Source organism: Embiotoca jacksoni, unplaced genomic scaffold, assembly GCF_022577435.1.
Source record: "Embiotoca jacksoni isolate LCO1_2020_lvr unplaced genomic scaffold, fEmbJac1.0.p SCAF_3, whole genome shotgun sequence".
Classification (NCBI taxonomy): Eukaryota; Metazoa; Chordata; class Actinopteri; family Embiotocidae; genus Embiotoca; species Embiotoca jacksoni.
This window is the reverse complement of record NW_027185381.1, coordinates 554,928-570,090: the sequence shown is the minus strand read 5'-3', so window position 1 is coordinate 570,090 and position 15,163 is coordinate 554,928. Positions and strand designations below refer to the sequence as shown.

At 46.8% G+C, this 15,163-nt stretch overlaps 1 protein-coding gene across 1 annotated transcript in view; it reads right to left on the bottom strand.

Moving 5' to 3' along the window:
- LOC138206642 (solute carrier family 23 member 2) overlaps positions 1–15,163 on the bottom strand; it is a 43,487-nt gene that overhangs the window by 11,554 nt on the left and 16,770 nt on the right. Inside the window, exons 6-8 of the mRNA XM_069163486.1 lie at positions 13,902–14,019; positions 11,785–11,941; positions 2,169–2,422 (exon numbers count right to left, since the gene is read on the bottom strand). Coding sequence (XP_069019587.1) covers positions 2,169–2,422; positions 11,785–11,941; positions 13,902–14,019 — 529 coding nt within the window. The remainder of the gene's footprint in view (positions 1–2,168; positions 2,423–11,784; positions 11,942–13,901; positions 14,020–15,163) is intronic.

The window sequence follows — 15,163 nt, the reverse complement described above, 5'->3', positions numbered from 1 at the left end:
GTGGGGAAACTTTTCTTTAGTTATATAATGTTTCACCAAGATGCTCTCTTGAGATTTTCTTTCAGTGCATCTAGTATAAAATGGTAGCACAGTGATGACAGATGAGAAGTCAAATCAAAACCCACATTAAAAGCAGAATTTCCCACCAATTAAAGTTATGCAATAAATATTACACATTTCATAAAATGTAAAGTGGTGATGCCCTGTCTCAACATACTGTATTCAGATGGTGTTGCTGTGAATATGGACTGAGCTAACCTCCATATCTCCGTACCTCTGGGAGTTTTTTTGTTGTTGTTGCAATCAAAAATGCTTGATCAATGTTTTTTCTTCATGCAATTTTCAGAGTTTTACATGATTTGTATAAATCTATGATCCATGATATGATTATATGATTTTTTTTTTTTTTTTTTTTTTTTTTTTTTTCAAAAATTGCAAGTCAAAGATTTTTTCTTAAACAACTACTACTAATAGTGTCATATGAAATCACTTCATATATTAATGACCATAATACACATCACAGAGATAGATGGAAATATTTTAGTCTTTTTTTTGTTTGTTTTCAAACTGAAATAACTATTTGCTCAAAGTTGCAAAAATATCATGAAAGTTACATAAGATAGTTAATTATTTTTTAATGCTTTTTAAATAATATTAATTCCACACATGCTGAATGCACAAAAAGAGAGTATCAACTCATGTAATTTAACACAAACCTAACACTCATTAATAAAATCACATGACCACACAAGAGTGTTATTGTGATGTGTGTGTAGGATGGTAATGGCAAACACTAAGTTACCAAAAATTGAAAATAATGCATTATGATAAATGCTGCAAAAGAAGGTATAGAATAAAATGTATTTTATGGGTTACTCTTATGAAAATATTTACACCCAAAAGTCATTTTTGTTTATTTACAATCACTTAATCTTAGTAGGATATGACTGTTGCATGTCTCTCACCAGGTTGAGCTCACTAGAGTCCACTTGCATTTTCAACGATATGTACCAGCACTAAAGATAGCGGAGGGGATCCCTCCTCACTGCCAGAGCAGTGAACCGCTGCAGAGTTAAACCTTAAAGTGCTTCACTGACTCAGGCAGGTGGCAAATGATCACAAAAGCAAACAGACGGAGTTCGCCACTGGCAGCCGAAGATTAGGTCAGACTTACAGTTTATGAAATCCACACAAAATAATGTTAGCCATAAAGCCGGGCTAATAAACATTTTAAGTGTTTACTGTAAAGTCACTGTTTACTAGTTAGCAGCTGATAAAGAAAGTCAAATATCTAATGATAGTTTTATTAGGAGTTCAAGGAAAAGGAGAATATAATTTAGACCTACATCTATCAGGCTGGCAGGAAATAAATGGTAATGTTGCTTAATGGGCGCTGTATGTGTAGACAATTGCTTGCTAACATGTTAGGCAGAACAGGGTGTCCGAGGGTTTACAGGTGGAAGAGGGTGACCAAGGGTACCTCAGGGGTCTCCAACCAGGAGATCGCCACCTCAGAGGGATTGGAGGATCGGAGACCTCTGGTATACTATGGCTATGACTGGGGCTTTCATAGAGTGCTTCTGCCCCAAAGTGGTCAAAAAAATAAATTAAAAAAGTTGGGACGCTGTGTAAAATGTAAATAAGAACACAATGCAATGATTTGCAAATCTCACAAACCCATATTTAATTGTAAATAGACTAAAGACAACATATTCATGGTCTTGTTTATTTCAACAAAAGAATGCCAAACTGCATTCTGTACGTATTTCAACTACATGCCTCTAGTAGAAGAGTCCAGGTGACGGTCCAGGCCTGTCTCCAATTGTAAAAAATTTGGCGCACTTTTAAAATGAAAAAATATGACAGAGGAGACCCTGAACAGACCCTCAGATGGTGGAGCAGGTTGTCCACTCATCATTAAGTTGTTGGTTTGATCCCCAGGTCCTCCTGTCCACATGCCGAAGTGTCCTTGAGCAAGACAATGCACCCCGAGTTGGTTCTAAAGGCAAGCGAGGAACCTTGCATGTCAGGTGTGTCACCATCGGTGTATGAAGGTGTGAGTGGGTGAATGGGAGGCAAACTGTAAAGCGATTTGAGACTGCCAAGGTGATACAGTACTCTTTAAGTGCAGAACATTTTACCATTTAAAGAAATATGATGGTGCGTACCTTTGTAATGCCAAGAGCAGCAATGTTCTGGCTGTAGGAGGTGGTGCCATTTCCGGTTCCCCACAGTCCGGCCAGGATGCAGCCGATGCCCTCCACGGCGATACCTCGGTTGATGGCGTGAGTGGGTGGCGGCGGAGCTCCAGACAAACGAGCACACGCGTAGTAGTCACCGATGGATTCCATGGTGGATGCCAAGACGCCCGCCATCATACCCAACACTGAGGACAGACTCACTGTGGGCAAACCCCATTGGCCTGTGGACACAGAGTGGAGATGTAAGGCTGCTTCATCAATGACTTCATATTTTAGTTTGACTGAGGGGTTAAAGGACTGCTGTCAGGTGACGTGAGAGGCCAACAGGGTTCATTAGTTCAATAACCCGAAGGCAGTGAGGAATTTATAGACAAGCAGTCATACACAACATCTGCCAAACCAAAGCTCATCATGACAACATGACGACTTTACTTGACATGTTGTACGAACATCTGGACAGATGCAAATATCATGTATCAAGATTTTACTTTCTAACATTTTGTAGGATTCTAATAAAATGCACTGAAGGAGTCGGGGTAGGCACAGGAAAATAAAAATGCACTGTATGTGATTCCATCATATTATTTACAGGTTAATGGAGCATGCTGGCTCTCTGGTGCAGGTGTACCGTTATCCAAAAAGGAGGGCTGTTTTTGTTCACCTCTCAATAACTACTGTATGTGCAACAGGAAACGCAGTTCTACATGAGCTATGAGTTAGTAGGAGAGTCTTGGATGTTAAATGGCAATTAATGAAAATAGAATCAACTTTATAATTTATTGAAACAATATTTATGTATTTAATATAAAAGCTAGGAGCAGTTCTGGGTCTTTATAGTTGAATGGAAATATGTTGGAAACAAGTGCTGCAGTGTGAGGATGTATTCCACTCAGTAAATCAAAGTTTTCATCATTCGTTACTTCATGTTCTTTTAATGCTTTTTTTTTTTTTTTTTTTTTTAATAGCAAAATGATCCACATCCATGGAAGTAAAAACACTTTTCACTCAGGATTTTTTATGCACAAATTGAACTGCACAGAAACAAGGTATCTAGAAATGTATTAACTGAGTGCTGAGTAAATTAGTATCATTTAACAGAGTTGACTTCCTGGACCTCACTTCACCACACAGCTTGTTTACTGTGGATCAACTCTCATCTCCAGATTTGACTGTAACTGCACTTTTAAAATCACAAACGTAAACTTTGTGCACGTATAAATATTTACACATTTAGACCATCGAGCATACGATCACCAATCTGCTTGAAAAACTTGGCATGAATCTGCATTGTCATGATAATATATATGTAATGTGTTTGTTGTGTTCAGTATTGTCAGATACTGACATGTTATCCGTGTTTCTATGTATGTTCCTGCTGGTGTCAAACAAGATAATGTTAAAAATGACATTATCCTTTACTAGAAATACAGTAAGTCAACATCTCTGCTGGATGGCTTGAATCCTAGTCATCTTAAAGGTAGGCAAAAACATGCACTTACACATAAATATCCAGGACATTGTTAGGATTCCTGTCTGTTCCCAGTGTGTTTTCCTCTGTTTAACCCCGAATACCTTTCCTCCTGTGTCCTGTCATTTCCCTGTCTGTTTTTCTCCCTCAGCAGTACCCTCCTCCAAGCACCGCCCACTACCGCACCTCTCCGGCAGCACAGCTGAGCGGCATTCCAATTGATTACGCCAGCCGCTACTAATACTCCGGTCTCCTGCCCATCTGGTGTCAGTTCGTCCGTTGCCTACCCGTCAACCCGTCCAGTAAGTCCGTTCCGTCTCCCGTTGTTGAGATTACGATTCTGACCTGTTTCCTGTTTCCTGCCGTTCAGTGTCGGGCCACGGGCATCCACCTGAACGAAGAAGATTCCAGATCGTTCCTCGGAGATCATCTGCTGCAATCTTGGCAATCCTGTGTCGAGCTACGAGTGTCACACAGTCGACCCTGCCGGTTCCGTCCAGTGTCGAGCCACGGGCATCACCTGCACGAAGAGACCCTCCAGTGAGTTCCTCGGAGATCCGCTGTCGAGGTTTTGGGCGATCCTGTGTCGAGTCGCGGACGTCACACAGTCGATCCAACCAATCAGCTCGCTGAGGAGAGATCTGGGGATTCCCCCCAGCGGAGCATCGCCGTTCGGTCACGTCACCCGGCCACGTGTCAAGGGGAACCCCGGGATTCCCTCGGGTGGCGCAGCGCAGATTGACACAGACTCTTGGCGTGCATTTCCGGGTTGCTCTCGCTGCCCGGGAAATAAAGACCTGACTCTTAAGAGATTTTGCCGTGTGTCTGCATTTGGGTTCGTTTATCACCTCACCTCATAACAGAACGAACTGACCAGACATGGACCCAGCAACCGCGGCAGAATCCACCTCTGCGGACCAACTGCAGAGGGCTCTTACGACCCAGGGGATTCTCGTCGGGCAGCACCATCAGCTGATCCAGGGACTGACTGACGCTCAGCAGGCTCTCGGCTCCCAGGTGGCCGGGCTATGATGCGGGATCTCACTCTCGCCCTCCAGCCCGTCGCTGGGCCACCCGTCGCGGGACCGCCCGTCGCGGCTTCACCTCCTCCCCGTGAGTCATTTGTTCCGCCCCCGGAGCCATTTCACGGAGCTACACGGGGTTGCCGAGGATTCTTATTACAAGTGATGTTAGTGTTCCGACAGCAGCCTATCTCCTATGCCTCGGACAGTTCGAAGATCTCCTATACTATAGGGTTGCTGCGAGGACGGGCCTTGATCTGGGCTGAGGCATGGCAGACTCGGAACCCAGTAGAGTCTACCTCGTTCGCACGGCTGAGGGAGGAGTTTGAAAAGGTGTTTGCTCACCCGGAGTACTCCAGTGATGCGGTACAGCGGCTGCTTCACCTACGCCAGGGCTCTACTAGCGCGGCTGAGTTTTCAGTGGAGTTCCGGATCCTAGCCGCCGAGTCCGGCTGGGACGAGAGGGCCCTGCGGGGTGTGTACCAGAACAGTTTATCTGAGGAACTTAAGGATGAGCTCGCCGTTAGGGAGGAGGCTGACTCTTTAGATGAACTCATCTCTCTCTCCATTCGGCTGGATAACCGAATGCGGGAGAGGACCCGCCGGAACCGCCCCGCCGGGCCGTCAGTCTAACTCCTATTCCTGTTTCCCGCTCCAGGCACCCACACGTCGACCCATTCCCGATCAATGGGACCACACCCCTACGACGCCGCCAGCGGACGAGGAGCCCATGCAGCTGGGGAGGTCGCGTCTCACTCGGCAGCAGAGGGAGCAGCGCCTCAGGTCGGGAGTTTGCCTCTACTGCGGGGAGCCGGGGCATCGCATCGCCTCCTGTCCGGTTCGCCCAAAAGAGGGGGCTCGCCAGTAGTGGTTGGGATACTGGCGAGCGAGTCCACGCGTTTCCCCCATCCCAAGTCCCGCCTGGTTTTGCCATCAGGCCCTCTTCACATCTCGGCCATTATTGACTCTGGAGCCGAACAGAACTTTTTAGACTCCACGTTCGTCTCCACGCACGGGATTCCGGTGGAGGCTCTGGAGCGGCCGCTGTCGGTACGTGCCCTGGATGGCAGTCCGCTGGCGACTATTACACACCGAACTCTGCCCATTCCTCTGCTCATGTCAGGCAATCATCGCCACAGGATTCGCTTGTATGTGTTCCCGACTCCTCTGACGCCCCTGGTTCTGGGTTACCCTTGGCTCCGGGACCACAACCCCCGGACCGACTGGATAGGAGAGAGAGTCTTGGGTTGGAGCCCGGCCTGTCACTCACGCTGCCTCTTGTCCGCCGTTCCCCAGCCTGAGAACATCCCCTGCAGTTCTACGGCCGGACCCGATCTATCCTCCGTTCCCCGGGAGTACGAGGACCTGGGGGAGGTTTTTAGTAAGGAACAAGCCCTCTCCCTACCACCTCATCGACCTTACGATTGCGCCATCGAGTTGCTCTCTGGCGCATCGTTTCCCTCCAGCCGCCTCTACAATCTGTCCCGAGCGAGAGGCGATGGCGCAATACATCACAGACTCTCTAGCCGCAGGAATTATCCGTCCCTCATCCTCCCCTCTGGGAGCGGGGTTTTTTTTTGTGACCAAGAAGGACAAGACCCTGCGTCCCTGCATTGACTACCGTGGTCTCAACCAGATCACCACTAAGAATAAGTACCCTCTACCACTGCTAGACTCCGTTTTCGAGTCTCTCGCTGGGGCCACCGTGTTCTCTAAATTGGACTTCCGTAACGCCTACCACCTGGTCCGAATCCGAGAGGGAGATGAGTGGAAGACAGCGTTTAACACCCCCCTTGGCCATTTTGAATATTTGGTCATGCCTTTTGGTCTGACCAATGCCCCTGCTGTTTTCCAGGCCCTGGTGAACGACGTCCTTCGGGACTTCCTGAACCGGTTCGTGTTCGTCTACTTGGACGACATATTGATCTACTCAGCTACCCCCAAGGAACACTACCATCATGTCCTTCAAAGACTCCTGGAGAATCGGCTCTTCGTTAAGGCAGAGAAGTGCGAGTTCCACGTCCCTTCAGTCCAGTTTTTGGGCTTTATCATAGAGGAGGGGCAGGTCCGTAAGGACCCGGAGAAGGTTAAAGCTGTGACGGAATGGCCTGTGCCCTCCTCCCGAAAGAGACTTCAGCAGTTCCTAGGTTTTGCCAATTTTTACCGGCGATTCATCCGGGGTTACAGCCAGGCAGCTCTTCCCCTCACTCGACTCACATCCACCAAGGTGGATTTTAGCTGGACGCCCGAGGCCAACAAGGCTTTTTTTGGCCCTCAAAGAACTGTTCGTCTCGGCTCCTATCCTCGCACATCCGGACGAGAGGCGCCAGTTCGTAGTCGAGGTGGACGCTTCTGATACTGGGGTCGGGGCAGTATTGTCCCAACGTTCAGTCGCTGATTCCAGACTCCGACCCTGTGCGTTCTTCTCCCGAAGACTCTCCCCAGCCCAGCGGAATTACGACGTGGGTAACCGAGAACTGCTGGCTGTGAAATTAGCTCTGGAGGAGTGGAGGCACTGGCTGGAGGGATCAGCGCAGCCTTTTGTCGTCCTCACCGATCATAAAAACCTAGAGTATATACACACAGCCAGAAGACTAAACCCCCGTCAGGCCCGCTGGGCATTATTTTTCTCCCGCTTCAATTTCACCATCACTTTTCGTCCAGGGCACAAGAACACTAAGCCCGACGCCCTGTCCCGTCAGTTTTCCCCGGATGAGGAGGAGCCAACCCCGGACACCATTGTGCCTCCCTCCTGCGTGCTAGGAGCGCTGACTTGGGAGGTCGAGACGGCGGTGCGTGAGGCTCAGCGGACCCAGCCTGACCCCGGAGGAGGTCCCCCTGACCGGCTGTTCGTTCCTCCGTCCGTCCGTTCCCAGGTCCTGCGGTGGGCTCATGACTCCCGGCTCTCCGGCCACCCAGGTATCCGCCGAACCATACACTGGCTTCGCCGCACCTTCTGGTGGCCATCCCTCGAGGAGGACTCGCGAGCCTACGTCTTGGCCTGCACTACATGTGCCCGCAATAAGGCTTCGCACCGACCCCCTGTGGGACTACTACAACCACCCCCCAGCGCCCATGGTCTCATATTGCTATAGACTTTGTCACGGGTTTCACTCCATCTGACCGGAATACGGTCATCCTCACCATAGTGGACCGGTTCTCAAAGGCGGCCCACTTCATTCCACTCCTCAAGATTCCGTCTGCCCAGGAGACCGCTGACCCTGCATGTCGTCCGACTCCACGGCATCCCTGTGGACATTGTGTCTGATCGGGGTCCGCAGTTCGCCTCTCAGGTCTGGAAGGCGTTTTGCCGGACCATCGGGGCCACGGCCAGCCTCTCCTCAGGGTTCCACCCCCAAACAAATGGACAGACCGAGAGGCTGAATCAGGAGTTGGAGGCCGTTCTTCGGTGTGTGACCACCGCCAATCCCGCATCCTGGAGCCGTCACCTTCTGTGGGTAGAATACGCCCACAACTCTCACACCTCCGCTGCCACTGGACTGTCCCCCTTCGAGGCCTCCCTGGGCTATCAACCTCCCCTGTTCCCTAGCCAAGAGGTCGAGGTAGCAGTCCCATCGGTTCAGGTCCATGCCCGTCGCTGTAGGCGGGTGTGGAGGGAGACTCGGGCCGCCCTACTCCGCACTGCGGAACGGAACAAGAGGGTGGCAGATCGTCGCCGAGTTCCCGCTCCCGTGTACCAGCTCGGACAGCAAGTTTGGCTCTCAACGAAGGATATTCCCCTTCGTACAGAGTCAAGGAAGCTGTCCCCGAGATTCATTGGGCCCTTCCCGATCACCGCCATAATCAACCCCGTCACAGTCAAACTACAGTTACCAGCCTCCATGAGAATTCACCCTGTCTTCCATGTCTCTCTCCTGAAACCCGTGGTCACCAGCCCATTAAATCCTCCGGCCACACCCCCTCCACCACCCCGAATTATCGATGGCGGGCCCGTCTATACGGTCAATCGCCTCCTCGATGTCCGTCGCAGAGGTAGGGGGTTCCAGTATCTGGTAGATTGGGAGGGTTATGGGCCTGAGGAGCGGTGCTGGGTACCACGCTCCCGGGTCTTGGATCCTGAGAGGGTTCGCACCTACCATCGACAGAACCCTGACAAGCCTGGCGGTTCGCCAGGAGGCTCCCGTTGAGAGGGGGGTACTGTTAGGATTCCTGTCTGTTCCCAGTGTGTTTTCCTCTGTTTAACCCCCGAATACCTTTCCTCCTGTGTCCTGTCATTTCCCTGTCTGTTTTTCTCCCTCAGCAGTACCCTCCTCCAAGCACCGCCCACTACCGCACCTCTCAGGCAGCACAGCTGAGCGGCATTCCGGTGATTACGCCGGCCGCTACTAATACTCCGGTCTCCGGCCCAGCCGGTGTCAGTTCGTCCGTTGCCTACCCGTCAACCCGTCCAGTAAGTCCGTTCCGTCTCCCGTTGTTTGAGATTACGATTCTGACCTGTTTCCTGCCGTTCAGTGTCGGGCCACGGGCATCCACCTGAACGAAGAGGATTCCAGATCGTTCCTCGGAGATCATCTGCTGCAATCTTGGCAATCCTGTGTCGAGCTACGAGTGTCACACAGTCGACCCTGCCGGTTCCGTCCAGTGTCGAGCCACGGGCATCACCTGCACGAAGAGACCCTCCAGTGAGTTCCTCGGAGATCCGCTGTCGAGGTTTTGGGCGATCCTGTGTCGAGTCGCGGACGTCACACAGTCGATCCAACCAATCAGCTCGCTGTGGAGAGATCTGGGGATTCCCCCCAGCGGAGCATCGCCGTTCGGTCACGTCACCCGGCCACGTGTCAAGGGGAACCCCGGGATTCCCTCGGGTGGCGCAGCGCAGATTGACACAGACTCTTGGCGTGCATTTCCGGGTTGCTCTCGCTGCCCGGGAAATAAAGACCTGACTCTTAAGAGATTTTGCCGTGTGTCTGCATTTGGGTTCGTTTATCACCTCACCTCATAACAGACGTAGGAATAAAAACACAGCTCCATATGTATACATCAATTTTAGAATAACAGCCCTTGCAGATTAGTAATTTAATTTGTTTGTAAATTGTATTACTGGATGTGTATCATTTAGCTTTGCTCATAAGCCCCTAAAAATCCTAATTAAGCATATTCAACAGCCTTTTCTTCAGAAATGTCAGCAGTATTAATGTAAAATTAGCTGAAGGCTTTAACATAAAATATTTGTGATGCATATGTTGGGTTCATTTTGGGATAATGCATGAAACCAACAGATTTGTACGTTTTATGTTGTTGCTGTTTTTGTTGTTACCATCCTTAATTAGTAACCTGAATATGCACATTAAATAGTGCAACATCCTGCCAAAAACAATGCATCCACACACTTTCCAAATTATTAATGGCGTGCTTTCATATAAAAGATGTTTTGTTTCTTTGTTTCGTTGGCACAGTTGTTCATGTTGTTACCGTAGATTGTTTTATGGCTCAAAAATGGATTACAGGCCACAAATTAATGTACCATCTGCAAAAAGCAGGTGACACACGCAAAACATCAAAAGTTCATAAAGTTGCAGTTGCCATTTACTTAATGGACAGGAACACTGATGTCAAGCTGACCCATTAAATATACCCATTAAAAGATGAAGACTTTGTGCCATTAAAATGTTTATTGTAAGTGTTTTTGAAAAAGGATCACAAGTTGCTAATTTTCTTTCAGAAGCATTTCTTCTTTGAAAGCAAGGAACGTTCCTCATCCCGTCGCCAGCTCACTGGTCTCAGCAAGTTTCTTGTTCCAACTCAACCATTAAAAAGATCCATTGCAATCATGTGGTTTTTGACTGCAATATATCAGGGGATGTGTTTTAAGCAATAGCAGTTGTTTTGTTGTATGTAGCAATATTTTGGCAGATCACTGAAGAGCAGTTGTGCAACTCTCAGCAAAGGTACGAATGGTCTCGGTTTTCATTTTGTTTAGATGTTTGCCAAAGGTTTAATTAAGGAGAGACTGGCAGACAAGTTGAATAATGTACTGTTTAACTGACAGTTTGTGGTTCACACAGTGAATACACAGTAGTTCAGGTACTGCATGACCTAACGGCACTGATAGTTATTGTAAAATGGGTTCTGTATACACATGAACTGACATTGCACATAGAAGTATATGTATTATTTTGAAAGAGCTGTCAGAAAAGTTCAAAATATGCTGTTCTCAGGAAAAAAAAACACTGGTGGACACTGTAGGTAGTTGCAGTGGTGGCAGAGTGTTTTGGCGCATGCTGATTGGTTACAATTAAATGGAGGTCGACGCCCAACAGGATGGAACGTCTGCAAACGATTCTCAATGGAGGGTGTACGGACCGAGATATCCTGGTTCGTACCGGGCCAGCCTACTCCCTGGAACGATTCAAATAAATGTGGCACTTGTTGTTTCTGTTGCATTACATTTGTTGAGTTGCAGTTTAGAATTTTTAGAACCGGTTCAATGACATCCGCGTCACTGACTTACTAATATAAAAATAGTTTTTACTCTTAAATTACAGTTTTGATTAGGCAGAGGTGAAAATATTGTAGCATCTCTGCTTAAGGAAGCCGCCAGACGGTACTCGGTTTTCTGGAACTTTATTTGGAACAATACACAGGCTACTGTGGGCCGTAGCCAACACCAACATGACGGCTAATTCTTACCGGTAGCTCTACACAGCATGTCTTCGTCGCACACACACTTGAACTACTCTCACAACAAGCAAGGAGAACAGGACTCCCCCCCCCCCCCTAGGCTGTCCCACCCTGCTCACCGTCTTAGGTACGGGAATGACTGACAGGTCTCACAGCTTATCTAAATACAGCAACAACAAGCATGAACACTTTAACATTTTGAACAGTTAACCTAACATGTCACCTACAAGGCCGTTACACTATTATTTTTTTCTCGTATTTTAAGTCTCACTCTGGTCACGGGAACAAGGAGGGTTGTTGTACCTCAACATTCTCCAAAGAGTCTGTTATCCATAGACCACAAGGTTCATTTTGACCTTTCTGACTGAATTAGAGGATGCTTCTTCAGGACAAATTTAAAAAAAATACCTTCAAGTTTAAGGGGTTGAATATTATTTATCTCTGCACCTACCTGGGTACGGCACATGGAACCACGGGGAGTTGGTCACTGCATCCAGGCTGATGTCAGTCCTGGCGGAGAAGCCATACTGATCTGACTTTGAAGGCAGGACGTCAAAGAAGGTGAGTAAGAAGCAGACCAGCCAGCCGCCACACATCCCGAACAAAGCCTGGAATTGGTCATCGGACAGACGAGAGGTACATTCACAACCCACAAAACATCATGAAGTTCTTCTCAGCAACTCCTTAAAGTCTGCAGAGGTTGCATTTTTCACAGTCCAGAAATATTGAGTAACGTACTGAACTCGCGTACAGAAAAGCTATCAAACATTACCTGTCAGTTATTCAATTTTGTATCAAAATCTAGTGAGTCCAATCTTTCTTAAAACCAATAACTTAGTCCACCTTCAACCTCAACTGTTGGGTAAGAACCATCTGCAGCTCACGTTCCTGCATCGTCTTCAAATCTTCAGGTGTCATCTTCAAAGATGATCATTTTTCTACAACCTGGTTTGAAGCAGGATGATGAGCACAGTGTCATTTTTAATCAAATTCCTTGCTGTACCGGTTTACACTTGTCTTCCAGTTGCGCCTGTGTGTGTGAGCAGCAGCGGTGTGCAATTCTCACTGCATTTGTTCAGAGATTACGCGACAGCGAGGAGGTGAGCTTCTATCAGGCCTTTTGCAGAGAAGATGAACAGTAGCTGCAGGGCAGAAAAACATGCCAGCGAAGTCTATTCATTACATTTCCTCAACTTCTGCTTTGATGTCATCTTGAGCCCTTCGTCATAGGATAAACCGGTGATGATGAATGTTATAAGATTCATAGAAAGCTTTATACTAATCTACAAATTATTCATCCAATGTGATTTAGATGACAAAGTCATGCATCACGTGAGAACAGGACTTGACATGAGACTGTTTATTTCTGCGCGTTGGTGAACCTCATACTGTATGTGAACTCAGTCTTTAATCATTTATTGGGCATTACTGCCCGGCTTTGTTCCTTCATACTGAAAACTGACGCATTATTTTGTTTGTGTGGCCCAAGTTGATGCTGGACACTAAAAACTGATGAATCACTGAAGAACTTTGTTTACTGTGGGATCGAGACACCTTTGGGGGTTTTTTGTTCATTTTTTTAGGCTTTGACAGCTTTTCATATTTTGTCAGAATGAGTCAGAATGCAAACAAATCATTTCAAAGACTGAACTTTGAAGCCAAACTGACTCACAGGTTCACTATTTGGTTCTCTAGTGGAGTTTCTGCCTTCAGTTTCATATTTTTGTCATTACTTTAATCCTTTAATCATTCATTCGACAATTTATTAATACTCTTTCTTTGACATTCTAACAAACATTCAAGGAGTTATTTAAATTCACACCAACATGTTTTAAAGCACTGCCAGTCGACCTCTAGGCTGCTGTCATCACACATTTTTTTTTGCAGGAATATCTTGTATTTACATGAAAGAGGTTCATTTGAGTTTACCCTCAGCTCAGATAGAGATGTGCAGAAACCGATCTCTTCGCAACATTTTCATCGAAAGCAGGCCGAGTTTTGATGCCTGTGTGTGATTGACAGCTACCAGTTCGCACACTGACATTGTGAAACCAAAGGAATGTGAAGCCAACGGTCGAAAGAGGGTTAAAGGACAAAAAAAAGGAATCATGAGTGCTGGATTCTTTAGAAGAGGTTTTTCAGTCCACACTGATTAAGTTGCTCAAATGTGACCAAACTGTTCCTGTACACATCATTTTGACTAAGATATAAGATAAAAGCAATAATATCTGCACAGAGAGATGAGGAGTTACACTGTAAAAAACTGATGTGAAAGACTTTTATTCGAAACTCCAGTTAAACTGGTTTTGAGTCGATAAAGATCATCTATGATACACATGTCACTTTCCTCGTCTAGTTTACAGATTTTAGCTTTGATATAGTCAGTTTCAACTAAATACATTTCGTAAGAGTTTTTACAGAATTTTTTTTATTATTATTATAAAGTGACAGTTTTGAATTTGGCAACAATGTTAAAACCGGTTTTATGGGTCCTATTTTTAAATGTTCATTTTCTTTCTGTGATAGTTGACAAAAGGATAGAAAAGCTGGATAATTTTGTTGACTCACTGAGAAGAGCTTGAAGAGTGGATACTGGAAAACCTTCCACTTCTTATCCTTGTATGCGATCATAGGAACGTCGACTTTGCTGAGGTACTGGGAGAACAGGAGGATCAGACACACCGTGCTGTGGGAAAACCGGAGATAAGACAAATATGTCAGTCACTGTCACTTCCCCCCCGAGGCGGAGCCCTCTCTTAAAGCTCTCGGCATGATGGAGCTTAAGCGTGGCATGCTTCCACACATCACAGTGAGAGGTCACAGCGAGTGAAAACATGTCATCATACGCAGCCGGCATGCCTTCAGTACATGATACGGAGTCAGCACCAGGGTGAGTGTGCTGAAAGTGGCCATTAAAACATAGAATACTCAGTTCCTGCATTAGAGCGGCATTTCACGCTGCGCATGAGAAGCTTCACGCTGCACATGAAAACACTGCACACTGTGCACGGAGCACTGTTCAGACGGATGTCAGCGTCACGGTGCAGGACATTCAGTGGGAACACCCACAGGCTCGGGAACATCTGGCAAAGTTACTGGAAATAAAAGAGGCTCATTTATTTCAGAGAAAAATAATTTGTTTTCCTTTTATCATCTCCAATGTGTGCCACATGAGCAGGATACTCAAATCCACTTTAAACATTTACATTCACTTGTCGGTCCTGATTAACTTTAGGATTAAATGTAGGACTCCTGCAGCAGAAGAATCCATCTAAACATCTAGAAGTATAGGATGAAAAGTTTGTGTTGTGATGTTGTATGACGGTGGGACAGAGCAGAAGGCCGGGAGGTTGTGTTTGGGTCAGGAGATGATGGTGGTGTGATGCCAGAAAGAGGAGAATGTGACATTAAAGACAGGCTCATCTCACTAACACGAGTTTCTCATAATATTATTGAGGCTAAGAAGGATATGACTATTTACCATCCTTATTTGGCACCAGGAGGAGAACGTGCTGGACCTTTTAAAGCCCACAAAGATCACTTAATGTAATGACGTTAGTGTGCCTTATGTGCAGATGGCAGCAGTAAATGGAGAGATTTGATGGGGTGGACAGGGCAGGGCGAGGGTAGATGAAAAGAGATGTTTGGTGGAACATTAAGTTCCAGTAGCAGCAGTTTAAAGAGATTAAGCTGGATTTAGATGCCGGAAATCAACTCTTTAGATTGGGGTAAATAAGACATGAATGAAGAAGCTGTGCAGAGACACAGAAGAAATATTTAGTTGTTCACTGGATGGATGGATGGATGGATGGATGGATGGATGGATGGAT